General features: G+C 35.1%; 1 protein-coding gene across 5 annotated transcripts in view; it reads left to right on the forward strand.

The window, feature by feature from the left end:
* Window positions 1-25635, forward strand: part of WDPCP (WD repeat containing planar cell polarity effector) — a 487280-nt gene that overhangs the window by 119080 nt on the left and 342565 nt on the right. For 4 of the 5 annotated variants that reach the window (XM_059405982.1, XM_059405983.1, XM_059405981.1 and 1 more), the window contains 5 exons: window positions 13097-13181; window positions 18073-18120; window positions 18962-19012; window positions 20885-20955; window positions 21232-21291. In XM_059405982.1, the coding sequence (XP_059261965.1) occupies window positions 13121-13181; window positions 18073-18120; window positions 18962-19012; window positions 20885-20955; window positions 21232-21291 (291 nt within the window). In that variant the 5' untranslated portion in view covers window positions 13097-13120. Of the gene's footprint in view, window positions 1-13096; window positions 13182-18072; window positions 18121-18961; window positions 19013-20884; window positions 20956-21231; window positions 21292-25635 lie in introns of those variants that run through there. The other variant, XM_059405984.1, reaches the window with a different exon arrangement.

Raw genomic sequence — 25635 nt, forward strand, 5'->3', positions numbered from 1 at the left:
ACATTTTAAGCCATGATGATGTATGCTTGTGTTAAATATATTAAAGTGAAATTGATCCTTTCTTGGGAACCTGGTGGTTATTCACAGACTTCATTTCAGTAAGAGAAGGCTGTTCTTTCCTAAGTACCTACTTTGGTTTTCCATTCAACCACTGAAACAAAACGTTAAAAGTATCATCTAAGTGATACAGCTGTGACAAACCATTAGTAAAGGTGAAAATAACCAGTCAGGGAAGAAAGAGTGTGAAGGAAGATCCAAACACAATATAAAAGGATTCACTGAAGAATTCTTACAAATTGGGAGCTTTTAGGACTTGTTTACATTTCATTAAGAACTAGTCATAGAGGGGCGCCTGGGTGGCTCAGTGGGTTAAGCCGCTGCCTTCGGCTGCCTTCGGCTCGGGTCACGATTTCAGGGTCTTGGGATCGAGTCCCGCATCGGGCTCTCTGCTCAGCAGGGAGCCTGCTTCCTCCTCTCTCTCTGCCTGCCTCTCTGCCTTCTTGTGATCTCTCTCTGTCAAATAAATAAATAAAAATCTTTAAAAAAAAAAAAAGAACTAGTCATAGAGATTGAGGAGTTGAGAACTTAATGAGAGCTACTACCAAGTAAAAGTAGTAAAAATAGAAATAAGCCTTCTCTGATATAATGCAGTAACTTAAAAAGAAGACCTTAACGTATTTAACATTCAGTTGTAAAATATTAATAATTCATGTTGGAACTTATTTTTGTATTATCTGTAAAGTTTGTTAAGTAAATACTGTGAAGATTTTTTAGTACCTAAGAAATACCAGTTTTATCAGATGTTTTAGTTATATCAGTTTACTTACAAACTATTGATATACTAATTAAAAATAATCCTTAACTAGTCATTCAAGTAACTTCTTCCAAAGGCTTTCTAAGCAAAATATATTAAATTTAGCCAGAAAATAGGTTTCACATGTATCTTTCGCCATGGATTAATTATACAAGTCTAAACTGACACCTGTCTCAGGTGCTTAAGCAGAGAAGCTTAACTAAAGGGCTCTATTTAGCGTAGTATTTAGGCAGAGGGAGGTAGAATAGAAAGAGCACTGCATAGATAATCTGTGGACAGGAATTCTAACCCTAAGTGTTCCTGTAACAAGCTGACTGAATTTGTACAAATTACTTTACCTCCCTAGACCTCAGTTTTCATATCTGTAAATTAAGAGATTTAGAGTCTGTCTGAGTTGATTTCAGTTGGGGGAGGGGAGGCAAATGGACTCCTTGCAAAAACTGCTATTCCCTGCCCAGAAAAATAGTTATGTGCACGTGTACACCATAGGTATGCAGGCAAATATGTGCACATTTTAGTACATAATTTCAAAGGGTTACTGTGAGGATTAAATGGAATAATGAATATAAAACGCATTAAGTAGGCATTAAAAAATTGTTATACCCCCTTTACTTACCCACATTGGGAGGGTTCTTTAGCTTTTAAGTTTTGATAAAAGCCACAGAAAAAAGTTTTTCAAGTCTCTTTTGGAGGAAAAAAAAAGATTTTAAAGTATACAACTATCAGATTGCATGAGATATTCCACTTTTTAAAAGAAGCCACTTCTTTCAACAGTTACTAGGGTTTGTTTTTTAGAGGAGGGGGTGGCAATCTGTCATCAAAGTGTTGACAAGTGAAATCTGACAAGGTTGAGGTGGTATAGCTGGAGGCCACTTTAAATTTTTTCACTGTCTTTTCTATTTGAAGAGAAAGGATCTCTTATCTTTTTTCATTCTTGCTCACTTTGCAGCAGTCTTTGATTTATATGCTTTTTAAAACAGTAAATCTAAATTGACAAATTATTTCGGCAGTTAGCATTGGTTTAGATAAGAGCATTTCAGTGTTCTCTTGTCTTTAACTCAGCTCTTTAGGAATTATTCCTGAAATTCAGTTTATTCTCTCCTCAAAGTCCCTTTTTTTTCTATCCAAGTATAGCATAAAACTATATTTATGGAATTATAATCTCAATTATCATGATTACATTGCCAACATTTCTATTTTTCTTGTCTTTTAATTGTTGTGATTGAAATACATCCTAAAGAGAAGAATTTTAAATCCATATTTTTCTAGATAAGAAAGGTGGGTACATATGGTAGAGGTGGTGGTAGGCAAAGATTATTTTATTTTTGTTATTGTTATTTGCTTATGCAAGCAAATCTGCCCCCCCCCCCAAATGCCTGGTATAAGCCATTACAATTATTTTGCAAGGTCATGGAAAAAATGTACTTCAACTAGTCTCTTTGAAATAATGGAAATTGTGTATATTCAAAATGAGCATCAGCAACAAGATGTTTGTATTAATGGGAACCTAGGAAATGGCTATGCAAAGGTCAACACTGATCTTTAAATATTAGTGAAATTTAATTTGTTGCGTGTAATGAGTAGAAAGAAAAGGAAACAGGCCACAATAAAGAAGCCATTGATAAATTATCTAAATGTCAAAACTGCATACAATATGGAAAATGTTAAATTGACAAAATCTATTTAACTAAATGAATTAAACAATTTAAACAATTTCAGTTGGGGGAGGGGAGGCAAATGGACTCCTTGCAAAAACTGCCTTAGAGAAATATTTTCCAAATTTAAGGAGAACCGGAGATTTATAAAAATCTTTGCCACAGTTTACTTTGGGAAAGTGAAGGGGATCCTACTTTTCTTTCTCGGCATAGAATTTCCTCTAACCTCTTAGTAAGAATGATGCAGTTTTTCTGGGAACATACGAATCTGTTGCCTTTTGCTTCATCTAGAAATAGCATCATCTGACCAATTGTGAGTTGCTGTGAAGAACCATCTCTGGCCAAGGCATTTTCCACAGCATGAGCTCAGTGGTATTCAAAAAGCTTTCTGTTAAGTTATGCCCAATTTTTAAAACAACATGAATTCTATATTTTCTTATTTTCTTCATATATAAGGTTAATGAAAAATTTTAAAAAGGGCTAAATATGTCCAATCTATAACAAAGTATTAATATTATTAATACACAAAGCGATAACTCAAAAGACGGACAAAGATAGGAGCAAGTAATTTATAGAAGAAACAAAATTGCTTAAAAATACATGAAAAGGTGTTTGAGTTCTTTAATAAATGGAAAAATGAAACTGAAAACTACAAGAATCCAATTTTCGCCTAGCAGATTGGGAAAAATGTAAAACTTTGACAGTTCTCCATGTTATTGAGGATATAGGGAAAAAGATAGTCATAGTGTAAGTAAAACTGTAAATTGGCATAGTCATTTTGGAGGCCAATTTGGCATTACCTATCAAAATGTAAGGTGTGCATCTGTGTTTTCAAGGTATTATTTATAAGACAAAAAGTAAAAACAGAGTGTACATTCAGTGGTTAAGTAAATTATGATCACTATCCAGTTGTACATCTTGCAGCTATTAAAAAACAGTGAAGTAAATCTGTGTATGCTGATAGAATATCCATGCTGTGGTGTTTAGTGAAAAAAGCAAGTGGTATGTATAGTAAAATCTTGTCTTTACAAAAACACAAAGCAAGTAAGTATGGGTGTGACATACTGTATAAGTACATCAAGAAAATCTGGAAGGCCACATGCTGCGTTGTGCAGTGGCTCTCTTCAAAGTGCAGAGGGCAGCTGGGAGGAGAACGTAGTTATTTTAACATCAAGTATTTCCATATTTGCATTTTTTAAACCAATAAGCATGCATTACTATTGTAATTTTAAAATCCAAGAAGAAACAAAAGATCATACAGTGTCTTAAATTTAAAAGTTACTCTCTTCATTTTTTGTACACTTTTAGGTTATATAGGTTGTTTTAGAAACAAGGATGTCGTAGACCATACTTTTAACACACTGCTTTGTGCTTTTGTTTTTGCCTTTACCATATAATTGTTGAGTGTTATTTGTTAAATCTAAAATTTCATAATTAAAGTATTACCTTTGAGCATTTATTGAATACTTGCAATTGGTGCTTATTGGTAAATAAGTCCTGAATATTTATACTTAATATTTAGGTCGTAAAGGTGTTCTAGACTTCTGAACTGGTCAAATTTTATATACTATGAAATAACATGTATGACATAATTTACAAAAGATCTAGGTACCTTAAAGATAATAATAATATTAGAAAGTAAATGTCACTAAGGGAGCTAAATACTTTGGTGATAACTGCTGTTTGAATAAAATTAAAGGATAAAATTATCAGTATTATAGGCAATTACTTATGCAATACCAGCAATAATACTCAGTTCTTTTCATCTTCAAAGCATTGTACAGCATTAATTAATCCTTACAACATTGTTGCAAATGTAGGTCAATATCATTATCCCTATTTTTGTAAGTGGGGAAATTGAGGCAGAGAGATTAAATGGTTTGGGGTAAGTTTGTCATAGCTAGATTAGAATTGAGGCAGTTTTGGCCCACACCCCAGCATTCAGAGCAGTAGAACCACACCTTCTTTAGAAGACTTAATCTGTGTGTCTTTGATAAAACATTACTTCTCATTAAACTATATTGAGGTCATCTCTACATTGAGACTCCGAAACAAGTTTGATCATCACTATATAACCATTAAATAAAACACATAGGCCGTTTTTTCTTCCCTGGTTTTCCTGACACTGTGTTGTCAGGTGTTTTTTTTACACTATACTGTCTTAATCTCTTTTTCATTGTTTTCCTGTTGGAGATTACCAACATATCTATACTGATTTTATTTTTCTTTTGGGATCTTATTCAGTGGTTTTAGCTTTCTATTCAGAAAATCCCAAAATAGGTTTTGTACAGTTTAGTCCCCTTTTCTTTACTTCTAGCTACCAGGTAGACATTTCTATCCATATCTACTTTTATACCTTAAATTTCCACTGTGTTAAAAATTCAGCTAACCTACATTGGCAAGACTTGCTCCTTTTCTAGACCAACCTGTTTCTATATATGTTTTATTCCAACTCCTGTTTTTGAAACTAGAATAAACCAGGTGGGAAGAAGTCTGTATAAGGGATTCTTGTAAACTGGGTGTGACTAAGAAAAATGATAGTTGTGAGTCCTTCACCAGAGTGAAGAAGCTGAATCACAGTATAAGGAAGAGGAAGAGCCAGAGTTAAAAACTGAGGGATGAGGGAAAGGTAAAATAGGAGACCAAGTAACAAAGTCAGTGGCTGGGAGGATTGAGGTGCGTGGATTGAGTGGTTAAGGCAGTTGTGAGCAGAATATACTCGTACCCTTTTAGAACCTGGCACATGTAATGGAGACATGCCTGCTCAGTGGAGCCATGTTCAAGGCAATGGTCACTATCTGAGCGGTAACCTAGGTTCTCATTCCTTGGTGGTTACTCCAGATTCTTCCTTCTTTCTCACTTCTACAATTCATTAGTCCCCATATGCTGTTGATTCTTCAAAAGATGACTTGAATCTGTTTTTTTTTTTATAATTTACTTTCCTAGTTGCTACCATCCCATTTCATGTTCTTGTTACTGAATATTAGTGTTACCTGTTACTGTGTTACTTTTTGAACAGGTCACTTGTATCCTATTCCTCCATTCCTCCAATATTCGCATCTACCAGTTAATTGTCCAACAACCTTTCAGATCTGTTAGTTACTTTTTCTAAAATCCCTTACCAGATCAAAAACTTGCCATTCTTCCTCATTAGCTTTCCAGCAGATGTAAAGTCCTCACAACTGAGTATGGCATTCAGACTTCCTTAGTGTGGCCCTGATTTCTCTCTTCTATTTGTGCACCAAACCAATTGCTTATTATTTCTGAAATAAGCCTTGCAACTTACGCTTTTGCATATTATTCCCTTATTTTTCTCTCACCCTCTCTCAATATCTAATAATCCTCAACTTTATACTTTAGAAGAACATTTCTTCTACTTTGTAAGAACATTTCTACTTTATAAGAACATTTCTTTATCATCGAACTAGAGCATCTACTGAGCACCCCTGGCCCTTTGTTGCTAAATTAGCACTGACCACAAACCTCTTACTGATTTTGTGGTTATTTTTTTTTTTTTTTAAGATTTTATTTTTTTATTTATTTGACAGAGAGAAATCACAAGTAGATGGAGAGGCAGGCAGAGAGAGAGAGAGGGAAGCAGGCTCTCCGCTGAGCAGAGAGCCCGATGTGGGACTCGATCCCAGGACTCTGAGATCATGACCTGAGCCGAAGGCAGCGGCTTAACCCACTGAGCCACCCAGGCGCCCAAGATTTTGTGGTTATTTTATCTGTTTCACTGGATTATCGCTGTCTGATAGTAGAGACCCTACTTTGTAAATCTTCATATCTAGGACTTGGAATAAAATGTCGTACACCTAAGGTGCTCAAAATATTGGTAATATTTAATTAATATAATTTAATTGATAATATAATTAATGTCATAGACTCTCTGAGGTGTTAATGACCCAGTGTTTTTAACACTCTGGTCTTTTTTTTTTTTTTTTTTGCTGTGGATTCAATCCAAGCTTGAGGTCTTTTTATTTTGAGACTCCTCTGTCCTTTTACACAAATTTTATCATTTCTTGTTTGGTTTAGTGTTGGATATTTCAAAATATTTTTTTAAATCCTTAGTTTCTGATAATGTGACATTGATTATGTTCATGCCTGTGCTTAACAGATATTAATGTAATTCTGTGTCGATGGCATTGATGAGATTATGGGGGAATACACTGTATTTTATGTAATTTGAAAATTACCTATTGATGACTAAAACACTTAATATAAATTAAACCAAAAGTTTATCTTTAATTTATGCTATTTAGTTGTCTTTATTTTTGTACATTTTGAATTGGTGAATAGATATTCCTCAGAAAATCTATTGGTAATAAGTAACAAGTATATGCTCTAAGTTTATGCGCAAGGAAAATACCCTTAGGCTCTCTGAGGTATTGTGCTAATACACATTTATTTTCAATGTCTTGTTGGTACCTGATATCATTTATCTTTGTTAAACCACAGTAGTGTCTTCTGTTTGTTAATTATTTCCTTTCCCATCATATTTTACTTCAAGGCCCTCAAGCCTCCTTCCCAAAGCAGTCAAAATAGCTGACTTAAAAAAGCATGAAAGAGGGGCACCTGGGTGGTTCAGTGGGTTGAGCCTCTGCCTTTGGTTCAGGTCATGGTCTCAGGGTCCTGGGATTGAGCCCCACATCAGGCTTTCTGCTCAGCGGGGAGCCTGCTTCCCCCTCACTCTCTGCCTGCCTCTCTGCCTACTTGTGATCTCTCTCTCTGTCAAGTAAATAAATAAAATCTTAAAAAAGGAAAAAAAAAGCATGGAAGACAAATACTCTGCAAATACTTTATTTAGTGGCAAGAAATCTGTACCTCTAAAACGTAAGTTTTTATTTTATTTTATTATTTTTTTTAAGATTTTATTTATTTATTTGAGAGAGAGAGAATGAGAGAGAGAGAGAGCATGAGAATTGGGAGGGTCAGAAGGAGAAGCAGACTCCCTGCTGAGGAGGGAGCCGGATGTGGGACTCAATCGCCGGACTCCAGGATCATGACCTGAGCCGAAGGCAGTCACCCAACCGAGCCACCCGGATGCTCATATTTTTATATTTCAAAAGAAAATTATCAAAAGTTAAACAGGTTATAGCATCTTAGCACAACTATTTTTATTTTGCATGTTACTTCCTTAAAATTTAGTCTATAGTAACAATTACTCTACTCTTAAGGCAAATAAATAGTAGTTTTTTTGTAATGTAACCTGTTTGCAGGGGAAGGCTTTAAACTTTTAAAAAATGTAGGTAAAAGAAGGTCCTGTAGGATCCTCTCATCTCTGGCCTCAAAATTTGGGCTATCATTGATTCTCCCCCTATAGAACAATCATCCATATTTAGGTAAAGATTAATTAATTTATTTTTTTAAAGATTTTATTTATTTATTTGACAGAGAGAGATTACAAGTAGGCAGAGAGGCAGGCAGAGAGAGAGAGGAGGAAGCAGGCTCCCCGCTGAGCAGAGAGCCCGATGCGGGACTCGATCCCAGGACCCTGGGATCATGACCTGAGCCGAAGGCAGCGGCTTAACCCACTGAGCCACCCAGGTGCCCCTAAAGATTAATTTAAATCATGCTTTTTATTCTCTCATGGAGACTGGAAGTTTAGATTCAGAATGGCCTTCTGAGACATCTGGGACTGTCACCAACTACCTTACAAAATTAAAGTAAACAGAAAATTGTGAAAGCTTAAGAGTTATTTTAAAATAATAAATACGGGCATTTTCTTGTTGCTTTGGTTTTTCCTTCTGTAGTTCTTTTTATTTGGATAATTCTTTGCTATATTTTTTATTCATTCGTTCATTCTTTCATATTTCCCCTTAAATAGCTACTTTTGTTCTAGTTATAAATCATGCAATGGGTTTTATTCTCAAAGAAATGTACAAGGGCACTGAGTAGGGCAGCATTTCTCAGCTAACTTTTTTAGGCTCTCTGCTCATTCACAGCAGCCAGTTTACTGCTTACACCTTGATCCCACAATGTAGAATTCAGCATTCTTCTGAAATTCTTTTCTTCCCTCCTTCAAAACAACTATTTATGTACTAATACAATATTTGAATAATACAAGCTCAGTCTTGACTACTTACTCCAGGCAAATTTTTCAAACATGGAAATAACAAGCATTCTTTTTCACTGGTGGCATTCTTGAGTAAGAAGGAAAATTTAAAGGTTTACACCTTAAAAAACAAAAAAACAAAAAAAACCCCTGCACAGTGTAAAGATGGCAAAATATCATGAAGACTAGGAAGGATATTGACTTGTTTTCCTCTCACTGTGCCCAGTTTTATTATAGGTTTTTATAAAGTTGTTTTATTTGCTCCATTAATTCTCTTCAGTATTATATGGTCTTACTGGTAGATATTTAAAGTTCAGGGGAAAAGGAGGATGAATAACCCTCACTTGACTATCTTTGGCCCTCCTGCTATAGAACGATTCCTGCAAAGCCTCCTCCTTAATTATATATATTTTGGGGGGACTCTACAGGAATTGTCACAAGTGCTTATTAAACAAATACAGTCATCATTTACTAATGGACATGGGCTATTTTCTTTTTACTTGCCTCACCTACTACTTGCTAGGCTTGCTCCATCAACTGATCATTGCTGATATTACTCCTTGGCCACCATGTCTACTTTTGCTGAGTATAGATCCATTTGTCCGGATACCATCACTCCTGCTGAGCATGTCAATCTAAAGGGCTGCCAGTCCTGCTTGCTTTCTACTGGGTATCATCCCCTGCAGCCACTTCATTACCCTTATACCAAATGTCCCCTAAGGGGACCACAGAGAGGTCCTTTATAAAGCAAAATGTCTCTCTCTCCCCTTTGTCCTGTATTTTTTTTTTAAATTAAAGATTTTATTTACTTATTTGGTAGAGAGCAAGAGAGCACAAGCAGAGGGAGAGGGAGAAGCAGGCTTCCTGCTGAGCTGGGAGCCCAGTGCAACAATGCAGGGTACCATCCCAGGGCCTGGGATCATGAACTGAGCTGAAGGCAGACGCTTAACTGATTGAGCTATCCAGGTGCCCCTGTCCTGTATTTTTTAGTTGGAAACTGGAGCAGTATTGTTCGTATAGGGCATTTTTCGCTGTCTTTGTACCCCATTGAGACTAGACATGAACCCTTGGTGCTGAGCTGGAAGACAAATCTAGATCATAGACTCAAACATGTACTGTTGTCAGGATTTCTCTTTATGTCCAGATATAAAGGGTCATGGCCTTTGCATTTGACATTTGAAGCTCTCCATGGACCTCATTTTGCTTGTTCTTCCCTAAACTCCGTTATTTCTGAGTACTTTAGGATTTTTAGACTTAGTAAAAATATGGGCTGTGGATCTCTTGGTTTTCAGGTTAAAAGCATTACTCATTCTTAGAAATAGCCAATGTGGGGAATGTTAGGTGGCTCAGTAGGTTAAGCATCTGCTTTTGTCTCTGATCATTATCCCTAAGTCCCAGAATCGAGTCTTTTATCGGGCTCCTTGCTCAGCAGGAGCCTGTTCCTCCCCTTGCCTACCACGCCTGCCTCCTGCTTGTGATCTCTCCCTCTCTCTCTTTCTTTCTGACAAGTAAATAAATAAAATCTTTTTAAAAATAGCAAATGTAGGAAAATTATTCTTTACTCTCCACTTCTGTTATCAGGGGAAAGTTGACAAATTCTTTATTATTGAATTAAATGAAAAAACAGTTTCAAGTGCAGACTGCTTTTGATATATAAGTAAAGGTATGGCCCTTTTGGCTTTAGCTATAAAGTTTTTTTCATATTTAGTTTGCATAATAAGACTTTTTTATTTAGCTACTAACAGCTAAACTTCAACCTTGTCTTTGCCCACGTTGTCATAAATTCTAATTATTGGTGTCTGAGTAAACACTAAATTGAAGAATAAGTTTTTATTTTCTAGTGTAGCCTAAAAGTTGTGACTTCTGTTGCTTTATATCAGAGGAAATGTGCTCCTGTTTCATCATGGTTTCTCTCTGCTCCCAGGGAAATATTAATCCGTTTGCATGTCCTGATTCAAATACTTTCTCTTGTGTAAAAACTCGTCCACAAATAGATGTTTTCCTTCATAAAACCCCTATTGTACTTATTCTTCTTTCATTTCACCTTGTGAAATTACTATACAACGTGGAAGATTGTAATACACTCCCTGTGTTTTTTTCCATATAAATATGCATAATGTTAGACATAGTGAGTAATAGCAGTAGTAGCAACAACAATGGTAACAATAAATTAATTGAATAAAAGTGTCCTCACAGTAGTCCTGAGGTAGGTACTTTATTATACCCATTTTATATATGGGGGAGTTTAGAAAAATTATGTCAGTTGTCCAAGTTGGCTAACAAACTGAGAAGTTAAAGTAAGAAATCAGGCAGTTTGAGTCTAGAATCTATACATTAAGCTTACTAAATTGCAAATAAATATTTATTTAATTTATTAAGTGTTTCTTTAAACAAACATTCCAGGCCTCACCCATCTAAATAAGAAGGGTGCTGTTTACATATTCTAATAAGGTAAGTATTTTGGTTTTAAAAAATGTGTAACCCTAAAGTAATAATCCTGAAATAAGCCTTGTAAAACTAACTGAAAGTAATTCCAAAGACTATGGCTTTGGGAATATTTTGAGTATAGTAGCATCGCTAGAGTCACTCCAAAGGAAACAACTCTGAGATAATGCCCAGTTGAATTGAAAAACTTGTAATGAGCTTAATATCACTTTTTCTCTACTGTCTGCTGATAAGGAACTTCATCCTCTTTCATAGTAATGAGGTCCACTAGCTCTTCTGCCCCCTAACTGTATACAGTGGCAGTCCCCTCTGGTGACATTTGGATAGATTTGGAGACTGATGAGTCCTTTGTTTTATCTCCAGCCTTTAAAGGCACTTGAGTTCAAGGAAGAGAGTAACTCAGATCAATCCAAATATTTGTTATTTTTATAGCCTGTTTCCTTGTCACCCTTTTCAGCTTCATTTTTCCATTTTCTACCATGTATTTTAATCTACCACCATGCCTGGGATATGCCATCCTTTTACTCACACTACTACTTGTTCTCCCTCTCACACCTCTAGATAGCCCAATACCAGAGTGTGCTGTGGTTTTAAGCACAGATTCTGGAGCCAGTCTGCTTATATTCAAAGCCTGCCTCAGCTACCTGCTGGCCAGGTGGCTTCTTAGTGCCTCAGTTTCCTCATTATAGGAGTAGTGATGGTACTACTTCAGAGGGTAGCTCTGAGGATTAAATGATTTAATACATATAAAATGTTTAGAACAATGCTTGTAATGAGGTCAGTATTTAGCAAGTGTTGCCTGTTGTCATCATCATCATTTTATTTATCATCGTTTAACTGGTGAAATCCTGTGTGTCTTTGAGGTTCTGCTAACATTTCACAACTCTGTAGCTTCTCAGAGCCCCACATTTCTAGGCAGGCTTGGCCCTTCTTTCATGGTGCCACCTTGTTCACTCTGCCATTTCAGTATTGGCACACTGCATCTTATTATTGAACATGCATCTGTTTTTTGATTATTGATTACTGACTTCAAATGTAAAGGTGAAGGAAGGACGAAAGAAGTTTGTACTGTGTCTAAAATTATTTTGGGTTATCACCCATATGAATAGTGTGAGAAATATTTTTGTCACTCCTAATGTTGAAGAAGCTGGGGGCTTTTTCCTCTGTCTAAAGATGTAATAAAGTGTTTTTCAAGCTTTCTTTGTTATTCAGAAGTTTATTGGAAAGAGCAATTCTTTTATGATCTCCATAAAGAAGATATCAATAGTTTGTGTATTTCTGATAGATAGTGAACTATTCCTATAGTATAGTACTGTATGTATTTCTAAGCAAACATTTGGAAGCTATATAAATTTCTTTCAAATACTTGTAAAGTGTTGACATTTTTTTCTGATTCATATTGGCCTTTCTCCAGTAGTCCAAATGAATGACATACTACTTCATGAAAAAGTATCAGTAATATCCATCCCTAGCCCCCGATATTAAAACTGGGAGGAAATACACTATGTACTGTTTTGTTATCTTGTTTTTTTTTTAATGTATTTAGAGTAGAATTTCTCCATCTATCATGACATGCAGATTAACAAACTAATCTGAATCCTAATGTGGTTTTACACTATTTACCTTTAAGTAAATGTTTCTTGTAATAGTAACAATATACCATTTACCTTGCAAATTCCACTTTAATTAGCTTGTTTGTATGTGGGAGATCATAAATATGTGCTTTGTATATTAAAAGTACACCACAAAATGTGTTTGTATGAATTAATTATTTAACAGATGTTTCCTTTTCTTAGAATGTTTTAAAAATGCTTAAATACTAAATAATTTTAAATATACTCAGAGCCTTAAAAATCAAACAACTAACTTAAAATTCAAATACATATATTCTTCTTACCATGTTTCTCAGTGAAATGGCATAGTACATTTAGGAGGAGTGTATTTTTCTTTTTTCTAGAGTTTATTTTTGGATAGTTAACCAAAGATATGTTAAAATATGTTTATTCTAATGGACCCCATATCTCAAATATGAGTAGTGTCAAATAATTCTGTTATTTCTCTAAGGGATCCTGGTTTTATTGACAATAGAAGATAATTGTCATCTCTTTTTAACTATTTTTTAAACAGGACAGAGATTTCTTCTACCATCAGATGTCTTTCTGCTTGACTGAACTGCACCTGTGGTCTTTGAAGAATACCTTACACATTGGAGGTAAATGAGCTCTGGGTTAATTTTAGTATTTTTCAAGTATAAGTTATAACGTTATAAGTAAGTACTAGCAAAGTATAGAGCCTGCACTCTCTAGCTAGAGTTGCATAATTTTCTTATACTTACTGAAAATATTGGCTAATGAAAAATAATTCCTTTTAGTTACTCTGAATAAGTTATTTTTTTCAACTTGAGTTAGATTTTATGTTGTGAAAATTAATTTTATTGGCCTAATGTTTGTTTCTTTTTAAGATGAAATACATGTTCATTTTTTTCCTGAGAGTGCTCATAACTACTCATTTATATTAATAAATATTTGCAGGCTAGCTAGCTAATGGTAATCGTATTTCTACTTGATATGAAGAAAATATATCAAACATACAGCTAAGATGTACAATTATGTTCATGTTTTTTCATTTCACATTTTTGGGGACAGGAGTAGTGTAATTATATTTTAATGATGCTTATTAGTTTTATAGCATAAAGTATGTATTGCTAAGAAATAGGTTTTAAAAAATCTTCTTCTCTTGGATTATCCAAAACAACTCTAGTAATCAGGAGGAGAGTTTTATTTATATGCCTTTAGCATCATTACTAAGAAGATGGTTTGCCTTGCAAATGTAATTATAATTTCACTGTTTACTTTGCCCAAAATGTGCTAAGAATAGAATTTCCAGTTAAGCAAGGTAGATTTAACACACATTTGCTTCCTCCCTAAATTCTTCTCAAATGAGAGAGTAAGTGAATTAAAATAAAGAAGTCATAAATCCACAAGGACTAAGAGAGGAGAGGAGAGGGGACTATTGCAATTGGGCAATTTTTGGAAGATGGAAGAGATGGAGGAGTTAGCAAAGCTTCAAAATCTGAGTATCAAATGTCAACAGAAAAGAATTCCAAAGACAGTCACTTTGTGTCTCAAAATTCTAGAAAGATAAGTTTGAGAAGCCAGATACTGCAGAAGGATGGGGATTCAGCATGAGGGTGAAAACAAAGGGACTTGAAAGTTTGCTTAAGAAGTAGTGAGATACCTCTCATACATGGGGAAGTATTTAATTAGAGAGGTTCTAGACTTGGAGACATCAGCCCCAGGAAAAGAAGACAGGGGAAAGGTTCAGAAGTGAAAACAGTAATGAAGTGAAAACCTACATACTGATGGGTGAATTCCTCTTAATCCCACTTGATTTTGAAATGTATCGGCAGCCAGTTGTATACTTTCCAAGAAAGAGGGAGTTTGAGGGCTGGGAGCAACTGCATGACCCCAGAGAGAAGCCCTGTAGACATTGATATTTGAGGAGTCCTCCAGTGAAGCACCCTAGTCCCTGGCTGATGAGTTGAAGCCCACTGGTTGGCAAACCCTGTTCATGTACACAGAGCTTCTAATCAGCTTTCTAGTACCTCATTTTTAAATATGAAGAGCAAGAAACAAAATACAGAAGTTTCAGAAAACTGGAGAGTTATTCTGACCTCATGGAAATTGAAAATAGCACAAAAATTTTTTAAACTCAAAAAAAAAATTCCCCCCCAAAATAGAAGAGAAAAAAAAAAAACACACAAGGAGAAATTCAGCTTATTTCACTACTAGTTAAAGTATAAATTGGTCCAACCAGTTTAGGAAACCATTTGGCATTATCTAGTGTAGTTGAAGCTGTATGTCATGTATTGACCAGTAATTCCACTCCTGGCTATATACTCTAACAAAAGCCCCCACACTTGTGTACCAGGAGACATGTACCAAAATGTTCATAATAGTTCTGTTATGACGCAGGAAACTAGAAACAACCCAGCAAGAGAATGGTTAAGTACATTTACGCAACAGAGAAAGTAAACAACAATGGAATGATGTCTTCAAAATTCAGAGAGAAATTATTTCCAACTTAGTATTCTTTTTCCAGCCAGATAGTCAGTCAGTTGTGAGAAGACATTTTCAGCTACGTAAATACTCACCAAATTTACCTTCTTTTTCTCATTAAACTACCAGAGCATATGTGTCTTGCCAAAGAAGGGAATTAAATCAGGACAGAAGACACACCTGTCTAGTCAAGAAAATAAACATTGTCTGTGCATCAAACCTAGAAGTTAGGTGGTCCAGAATAGTACAGGATCATGAGGCTCTAGGGGAGATGTTACCAATGAAAAAAATTATACTGATTGTCAGAGTATATTGGAGATTAGTAAGCATTAACATTCTTAAAAAATATTTTATTTACTTATTTGAGAGAGAGTGTGACCACAAGCTGGGGGGAGAGGGGGGAGGGAGAATCAGACTTTCCACTGAGCAGGGAGCCTGATGTGGGACTCAATCCCTGGATCCTGGGATCATGACCTGAGCCAAAGGCAGATGCTTAACTGACTGAGCCACCCAGGCACCGTGTTAACATTTTTTTTTCTTTAAAGCAAATGAAAAGTCCATTTTTAATGTCAGGGAAGTTATTTAAAAAAAGGAAATGCAATTATAGTGTACCTTCTCCATGGTTTGGTTGTGAGTATCTATGTATTCATTAATATTGTAAGCACTGACTTAACCAAAAATTGTGCTCTAATTATATTGGAAAGATTTGGAGAAGTGAAGTTAAGCGTCTGTAGGTAGAGAGGGGTACACAGTGGTAAAAGATAACTGAATTCTCAATTTCCATAGTGGATAGGCAATAGATAATATCTACAACTGAAGAATCAAGAAATAATAAAGTAAGAAAACTATAAATATGGAGGAATATACAGAAGAAACAACTCATAATTGCCAATAGTTATCTTTAAGGAGAAGGTATTAACGGCTAGTAGATACACAGTGTGGCAGTGTTGCTTATGTTGAAAGACTTGAGTAGTATATCTGAATTTTTTAAAACCCTGAACATTTTTGAATTAGATAATTTTAAAAAGATCAAAAGCCAAAAATAGCCATCTTTTTATATCCGCAAAGACACTGGTAATATCATAATTAGTGATATTTTTTTAGAAAGCTCAAAAAGGTATCAATGCAAACATTTTTTAAAAAGAAGTATGAGGTGAGGTGCTTGGGTGGCTCAGTGGGTTAAGCCTCTGCCTTCAGCTCAGGTCATGATCTCAGGGTCCTGGGATCGAGCCCCGCATCTGGCTCTCTGATCAGCAGGGAGACTGCTCCCCCTCACCCCCGCCTGCCTCTCTGCCTACTTGTGATCTCTCTGTCAAATAAATAAATAAAATCTTAAAAAAGAAGAAGAAGAAGAAGAAGTATGAGGGGTGCCTGAATGGCTCAGTCAGTAGAGCTTGTGACTCTTAATCTTGGAGTGGTAGGTTTGAACCCCACACTAGATGTAAAGATTACTTAAATAAATTTAAAAACTTAAAAAAAAAAAACACCTCATGTCCTTTTATGGTCTTTATAGTTCTGTTCTAGAGTTGTGAATATTTGGCTGCAGCTAATGATGAAGAATTACACTAGAATTACTTGTGTTTATAATAGTTATGGTTCTTAGATTTTTTTTAAAAAACCTGTTTATTGAAGTAAACATATATATTGCAAAGTATAAAGATCGTAAGGGCATGTTTTAAACTATCAGAGAATAACACACCATAAAATCATCATGTAGTAAAGTATTATCAGTCTCTTTGGAGTCCTACTTATCGCCTTTCCCTTTCCCTTATTAGATATTTTCAATCTATCTAATAGAAATAAACTGTATTCTTAAAAGTTATATGTCCTGGGGTGCCTGGCTGGCTCAGTTGGTAGAACATGTGATTCTTCATCTCAGGATTGTAAATTTTAGTCCCAAATTGGATGTAGAAATTACTTAAAAATAAAATCTAAAAAAAAAAGTTATATGTCCCAATTAGTGTCATGATGAAAAGAATGGAGCTTTAATAAGTACACAGGATTGACTGTTTAGAAAAACTCTATTTAAAAAGTTAATTATGTGGGGTGCCTGGCTGTCTCAGTTGGTAGAGTATGTGACGTTTGATTTTGGTGTTGTGAGTTTGAGCCCCATGGTGGATATAGAGATTACTTAAATTTTTAAAAAATAAAAATAAAAATTGTAGCTGTAATACATTTTTGGGGGGAAGTTTCATGTTTCAGTTTGAGAAAGTTTGGAACAGTTAGTCACTAGGGGGCAGCCTGTACTGCTTCCACTTCTTTAGAAACAGTTGGATCCTTTTGTTAGTAACTAGAATTATTTTGCATGGAGGGAAACAACTATTACTTAAAAGAAAAAAAATATTTCACTATTCACAGATAGGAGTAAAATGGACAAAATTATTTGGTTCTCCTGTAATTCAGTTGAAGGACAGAGTCCTTGGTTAAATCACTGTCAACATCTAGGAAGCCTTGCTTTGCTTTTGTATCCCTGAGAGAGCACCTAATTAGAACGGGTTTGGAAGATTTTTGTGTCTAAGCAAACTTCAGATAACTTAACCATACTTTCCTCGACTTTTCTCTTTCTCTCCTGGATATTTCCCCCAAACACCATACTAGATTCAAACTATGCTGGAGTAAAGAAAGCAATAGCTCAGAATCTAACAGTTAGGGCAGTTTTTTTTCCATCCTCTAATTTCATTTGGCATTGCATAGAAGCAGTTCTTTTTGATAGCACCCTCTGAAAAATAGAAGAAGTGTAAAAGAGAAAAGTTGGTCCTCCTTGATTTCAGTTAATTTTACTACTCTTTTCCTCATGCCCTTCTGGTTTTTTGTAAATCTTTTAAAATTAGATTGACATATAGTCCAGTTCCTGCATATTCCTAAAATCTGGACATGAACTCATGTCCAGATACTTTTGAACTTATTTATTTCTAGTAACATAAAAAAATTGTTTCTCTCTTTTCCTACCCACCCCATAACCCCAGTCCTGCTGTATAATATGGTTTGGCTTCTTATTCTCCAGAACTTTTTACCATACCTAATTTTATTTCTTCTTTTCCATAGACAGAGACATAGGAATCTATCAGTATTATGATAAGAAAGACCCACCAGGTAAAGCATCTGTTCTACTCAAATAATTTTTATAAATGCAATATTCTGAACTATATAGTACTGACCATTAAAAACTTTTTTGAGCTTAGGTAAATTCTGAAATTAAAAAAAAAACCTCATTTCCATTCTTTAGAAAAATACTGAGGTTGATATCTGTTCTATATAAAATAGAGTAAAATTGAGAAAATGCCATGGAAGGACATGAAAATTGTCATTTTACTTCTGATCCAACTGATAACTGGACAGTCTATTCACGTTTATCTATCAGTGTCCCAGTAGAGGGCATTGTTAATGCGTGGGTCCCACTGTTGCTGGCCTCCCGGATCCTACCTGATATCTGAAATAGGCATTTCTGAGTGAATGATCAATTTTCTTTATCTGATTAATCCTGTTAATCCCAGAAGTTTCATGACGGGCCAAAAGGTCTTTCTAGCTAGTTACTTCCTGGTTTGGTCTCCGTTGAAGTGGGGCTTGTGTGGGCATCCTGTGTGCTTAGCTTGGTAGTTAATAGGCTAACTTCATGGTTCTGATGACAGACTTAAGCAGCTTCTGTTCTGGACTCGGGTGCAGTTCTCTTCCCTATGTGATGAGACTGTGAGCTCAGGATATTGGCCCACCTGTTGTGCTATGTAAGCCTTTTTACTACAAATTTAGGCAATACCTATATGAAATGGACCCACATAATAGCACATTTTTTCCAATTGCCTTTAAAAAATTTAGTATAATTTATTAGTCTCAACAGTGTGCCTAATGTACATTATATATGTGCGTTTAAAAATACAAAATATTTTAATTAAAATAATTTCCACTTTTTTTTCTTCTTTCGTTTCTCCTGCCACAGTATCAGTGACAGAGCATGGTAACTTAGCAGAAAAGCAGAAACTGGCAGAATGTAAGCTTACTTTATACTTTTTTATAATTATTATAAAACTAGAACTTTAATATTCCTGAAGATTCAGTCTTAAAATATATTTTAAGCTTTCTGCACAAATAGAAAATGTTACTCCTTCCAAATTTCTTAAAATTATAAATTCCCATTGTTTAGGTATATAAACATATGAGTGACAATTATATTTGGTAAGCATTTCTAATGTAGATCATTGAAATCTCTATCCAGTATTGATAGTTGCCTGTGAAAACATAAACTTCCTTAACGAACCATATTTATTTATATCATTTAATATATTTAAAATAAGTGTACCAGCACGCCTGGGTGGCTCAGTGGGTTAAAGCCTCTGCCTTTGGCTCAGGTCATGATCCCAGGGTCTTGGGATCAAGCCCCACATCAGGCTCTCTGCTCCATGGGGAGCCTACTTCTTCCTCTCTCTCTCTGCCTGCCTCTCTGCCTGCTTGTGATCTCTGTCTGTCAAATAAATAAATAAAACCTTAAAAAAAATAAGTGTATCATATTTAAATTCTGATAACATTTTGTTATATGTACCATGCCTGAGTTGTTAGTATGTTTTACCCATTTTAAGAAAATAAAATTTGTAAAAAAAAAAAAAAATTTGCAATGAAAGATGGCTTTAGAGACTTGAAATTAAATATAATTTAAGTTTTATTTGGAATACAGGTGGAGCTGAAAGTCCGACTTGTTCTCTTGTTTTAAATGGGCAAGCTGGCAGTTTTTTTCAATGCTGTATTAGTGACTGCAATATAAATTTAAAACTTTGCACATATGCTCTATACATCATACATTATGTTTATAGAATGAAATTAATTTGCTGAAATAAGATTATAGTAATTCTACTGTAAAATTTAAATTTAAATATCTGTATATACTGTGTATTAAATGAGTATGCACAGAACATACACATGTATATACAACTCATTTTTAGAATTATTATTTGGGAGAATTCAAAGGTGAATTTATTTTTGTGATGAAATAGATATGATAATGAATTTAACATTTTGTTCTTTTATTTCTTTTCTTTTCTTTTTTAAAAGATGTTATTTATTTATTTGACAGACAGAGAGAGCACAAGTAGGCAGAGCGGCAGGGAGAGGGAGAAGCAGGCTCTCCGCGGAGCAGGGGGCCCAAGTAGGACTAGATCCCTGGACCCTGGGATCATGACCTGAGCCGAAGGCAGCTGCTTAACTGACTGAGCCACCCAAGCACCCACAATTTGTTCTTTTAAATAAAACTTTTTAGTTTGTTTTAGGCTAACATTGAGATTCTGCTAACTAATTTTCTCTTTTAATTAAATGCATTTAAAACAAAACAAAGGCTTATCATTATTGAATTGTGGTGTACATTTTAAAGAGGTTCATTTTAAATAAAAAAGTTTTAATAGGTGATGCTTACTTTTGAATTTATATTCTGTGCCTGATATTTTGTGTTTTATTCTTTCCTCAGCATATCCATTCACTCTTAGGAATTTTCAGGTCTGAGAGGGTTATTTGCAGAATTTGGAATTTCTTTTGGATTGAAGTTCTAATGATTTGTATGAGAAAGTTCATTCTCTGGTAAAGAATTGGTCATTTACAATTAGGTACCAGATTCACAGGACTAGGAAACTTTCCCAGGGATTCTCTGAGCTCTGTTGGTTGTCATCATAAAATTATGATCACTGAGATTGTTTTGTGGTAAAAATCCTGTTCCTATGACAAAGCCTTTCAAAAGGCTGTTATTTGATGATGGAAATGAAGCTCACTTCCTCTCAATTAAGGAGGTGTTTTATTTTAATCCTCCTAAAGCACACTTTTAAGCAGTTTCCTTTTTAAATCATGTTTAACTAACTGTAGAACATGTTTCATTTGCCAGCACGAGATTATCTGTGGACACTCAAAAATAGACGCCCAGAGAAACTTCGAGACTCACTCAAGGAGTTGGAGGTATCTTTCCAAAAGTTTCAAAAATGGCAACAAACAAATTTGTTTTAAAACATCTTTCAACAGTTTTAATTTTCATAAAGGATCAACTCTCCTGGTGATGATAGCTTTGCTTTTGTCTAGTAAGGAGTTCCAAAACAGTTGCATCTTTGTGCGGCAAGCTGATCTTTCTTTCTTTCTTTCTTTTTTTTTTTAGTGTGCTTGCCAATCAGAAGCACTCTAACTGATAACAACAATGTGTATAGCCAACTGCACTCTCTCTTTTTCTGTTTCCTTCAGGAGTTGATGCAAAACAGTCACTGTGTGCTGAGCAAATGGAAGAACAAATATGTCTGTCAGGTAAAATAGTTTGACATATTTTTGCAGTGTTTAACCAGTGGAGCTGAAAGCTATGCAGTATTTGGTATTCTTGTGTTTTTTGATAGGTAACGGACAAAAACTTTTTAGGAGTGGATATTTCATAGTTTGAATTCTAGTCATGCTAGAACTAACATTATATAGATTGACATAGGCCACCAGGCTGCCTCATTAATTAGTATAGTTGTACTGACACTATGAACACTAATAAAAATGGTATTTTTTTGGTTTATATTTGACTAAATGTTGTATTAGATGTTCCCTGGCATAGATTTGATAATATTTTTGACTGAAGATAAAGCCACAGGACAGAAGGTGTTTTGGCTTATTACTCTAGTGAACATTGATGAGCACCATGCTTATGGAAATCAACAAGTTGTCTAGAGTTAGACTTAATGTAACAAGACATTTGCTCTTATTTTTTTGAATCCTCTAAGTTGTGCTATTTAATATGATAGCCACCAGTCACCGTGGCTATTTAAAAATAAATTTAAACTAATTAAAATTAAATAAAGTTAAAAATTCAGTTCCTCAGTTGTACTATCCACATTTTAAGTGCTCGATAGCCAAATGTTGTCATATGGACAGTTAGATTAAGAACGTTTCCATCACAGAAACTTCAGTTAGCACAGTTAGGGTCTAGAAAACATGAGCCACATGTTGAATGGATCTAGATTCAGGATATAATAATTAGTAACCATTGATCAGAAAATAATGGACATTGGCTTAACTTTGTTTATAGGCTTAATAAATTCTAGTTGCCTAGAAAAATCTTACTTGCTTGTGATTAGAGGAATCATTAGTCATTATTCTGCTCATACATGTAATTGAAGTTATATCAGTATAACTAATAATTATAACTTTTATGGAATTGAATATCCTGTATGAATTTAAAATCTTATTTGTTTATAATATGATTTATTTTAGGTCTAACTATTCTTGTTTAAAGTTTAGGCCTTTGGCTCTATCCATAAATCTGTAGTGTTGAATTTGTAGTTATTATGAACATATCTTAATTGAGTATTTGAATATAGACTATCATTTTAATGAACTCCAGTTTTTCTTCATTTTTTTGTTTAAACTAGCTTACTTTTACTCTTAAAGGTAACTAATTAACTCCTCAAGTAGCATAAATGATTTTTTTCCAGAGACTGTTTACAAGGCTGAATTAATATTATTAGCAGCATAATTATACATTCTAAATTTGACTTAGGAGTCTATTGAAAAGGATGAGATTATTTAAAAATTCATAATTTGTTTTCATTAAAGTTTTAATCAAACTTTAAAACTTGAATACAAAATATGCTCCAGAAAGTTTTAAATTTAGTATAACTCATTGTATTTCTCAATGTCATTACTCACCTTAAAAGCAAGCTCAAAATAATTTGACTGGAGGGCAAACCTACTACCCATAGTAAGAGGTCTGTCTTGTGGCCTCCATCCTTACCACTGCACAGGGTAAGTTGGAACACGTTAGGCATCTTAAAATATGCAGTGAAGCATCCCAATATTCCATTCTTTTTTTTTTTTTTAATTTAATTTTTTGGAAAGATTTTCTTTATTTGACATAGAGGAAGCACACAAGCAGCAGAAGAGGCAGAGGGAGAGGGAGAAGTAGGGTCCCCACTGAGCAGGGAGTCTGACACCGGGCTCGATCACATTACCCCAAGATCGTGACCCGAGCTGAGGGCAGATGCTTGACTGACTGAGCCACCCAGGGACCCCTAAGCAATACTTTTTAAATAGATGCTATTTCATTTTAAATTTTAAGCAAGTTTGTGTGTGTTTTTATGTAGAGAGAATAAGGAGGAAGATGTCCTTCACTGTTAAATTACTTCAGTGTAGAAAAGGAATTTTCATGATAGGAGATATATATATATATATTTTGTTTGTTTGTTTGTTTTTGACTTCTCTAATTTATACTAGACTGACAGTAGTGGTTTCTTAGTAGTAGTGGTGACAATGAATCACTTTTAATATTTCCAATGAAATTTATCTTTCTTTATGTTCTGTCATATTTTGTGCTTAATTTTTGATAACTTATTCCTAAAATAGACCTTTTAGTATCAACACATTCTTAATGTGATGATACATTTTATATACATAATTTTTAAAAATTTTTTTGGAGGCATGCTTTTTTAAAGAAAATAAACATATAATCTATTATTAGCCCCAGGGGTACAGGTCTGTGAATTGCCAGGTTTACACACTTCATAGCACATACCCTTCCCAATGTCCATAACCCCACCACCCTCTCCCGACCCCCTTCCGACCAGCAACCCTTAGTTTTGTGAGATTAAGAGTCACTTATGGTTTGTCTCCCTCCTGATCCTATCTTGTTTCATTTATTCTTTTACTACCCCCCAAATCCCCCACGTTGCATCTCCACTTCCTCATATCAGGGAGATCATATGATAGTTGTCTTTCTCTGATTGACATTTCGCTAAGCATAATACCCTCTAGTTCCATCCACGTCATCACAAAAGGTAAGATTTCATTTCTTTTGATGACTGCATAGTATTCCATTATATATATATATCACATCTTCTTTATCCACTCATCTGTTGTTGGACATCTAGGCTCTTCCCATAGTTTGGCTATTGTGGACATTGCTGCTATAAACATTCGTGTGCACGTGCCCCTTCGGATCACTACATTTGTATCTTTAGCGTAAATACCCAGTAGTGCAATTGCTGGGTCATAGGGTTGCTCTATTTTCAGTTTTTTGAGGACCCTCCATGCTGTTTTCCAGAGTGGTGGCACCAGCTTGCATTCCCACCAATGGTGTAGGAGGGTTCTCCTTTCTCCGCATCCTCGCCAGCATCTGTCATTTCCTGACTTGTTAATTTTAGCCATTCTGACTGGTCTGAGGTGCTATCTCATTGTGGTTTTGATTTGTATTTCCCTGATGCCAAGTAATGTGGGGCACTTTTTCATGTGTCTGTTGGCCATCTGGATGTCTTCTTTACAGAAATGTCTGTTCATGTCCTCTGCCCATTTCTTCATTGGATTCTTTGTTCACTGGGTGTTGAGTTTGCTAAGTTCGTTATAGATTTTGGATACTAGCCCTTTATCTGATAATGTCGTTTGCAAATATCTTCTCCATTCTGTCAGTTGTCTTTTGGTTTTGTTCACTGTTTCCTTTGCTGTGCAAAAGCTTTTGATCTTGATGAAATCCCTATAGTTCATTTTTGTCCTCGCTTCCCTTGCCTTTGGCGATGTTCCTAGGAAGAAATTGCTGCGGCTGAGGTCAAAGAAGTTGCTGCCTGTATTCTCCTCAAGGATTTTGATGGATCCCTTTCTCACATTGAGGTTCTTTATCCATTTTGAATCTATTTTCATGTGTGGTGTAAGGAAATGGTCCAGTTTCGTTTTTCTGCATGTGGCTGTCCAGTTTTCCCAGCACCATTTATTGAAGAGGCTGTCTTTTTTCCATTGGACATTCTTTCCTGCTTTCTCGAAGAGTAGTTGACCATAGAGTTCAGGGTCTATTTCTCGGCCCTCTATTCTGTTCCATTGATCTATGTGTCTGTTTTTGTGCCAATACCATACTGTCTTGATGATGATAGCTTTGTAATAGAGCTTGAAGTCTGGAATCGTGATGTCACCAGCTTTGGCTTTCTTTTTCAATATCCCTTTGGCTATTCGAAGTCTTTTCTGGTTCCATATAAATTTTAGGATTATTTGTTCCATTTCTTTGAAAAAAATGGGTGGGATTTTAATAGGGATTGCATTAAATGTATAGATTGCTTTAGGTAGCATGGACAGTTTCACAATATTTGTTCTTCCAATCCAATGAGCATGGAACATTTTTCCATTTCTTTGTGTCTTCCTCAATTTCTTTCATGAGTACTTTATAGTTTTCCGACAATAGATTCTTTGCCTCTTTGGTTAGGTTTATTCCTAGGTATCTTATGGTTTTGGGCGCAATGGTGAATGGGATTGACTCCTGGATTTCTCTTTCTTCTGTCTTGTTGTTGGTGTCAAGAAATGCAACTGATTTCTGTGCATTGATTTTATATCCTGACACTTGACTGAATTCCTGTATGAGTTCTAGCAGTTTTGGAGTGGATCTTGGGTTTTCCACGTATAGTATCATATCATCTGCAAAGAGTGATAGTTTGACTTCTTCTTTGCTGATTTGGATGCCTTTAATTTCTTTTGTTGTCTGATTGCTGAGGCTAGGACTTCTAGTACTATGTTGAATAGCAGTGGTGATAATGGACATTCCTGCTGTGTTCCTGACCTTATCGGAAAAGCTTTCAGTTTTTCTCCATTGAGAATGATATTTGTGGTGGGTTTTCATAGATGGCTTTGATAATATTG

This window comes from Mustela nigripes, chromosome 7 (assembly GCF_022355385.1).
Source record: "Mustela nigripes isolate SB6536 chromosome 7, MUSNIG.SB6536, whole genome shotgun sequence".
Lineage (NCBI taxonomy): Eukaryota > Metazoa > Chordata > Mammalia > Carnivora > Mustelidae > Mustela > Mustela nigripes.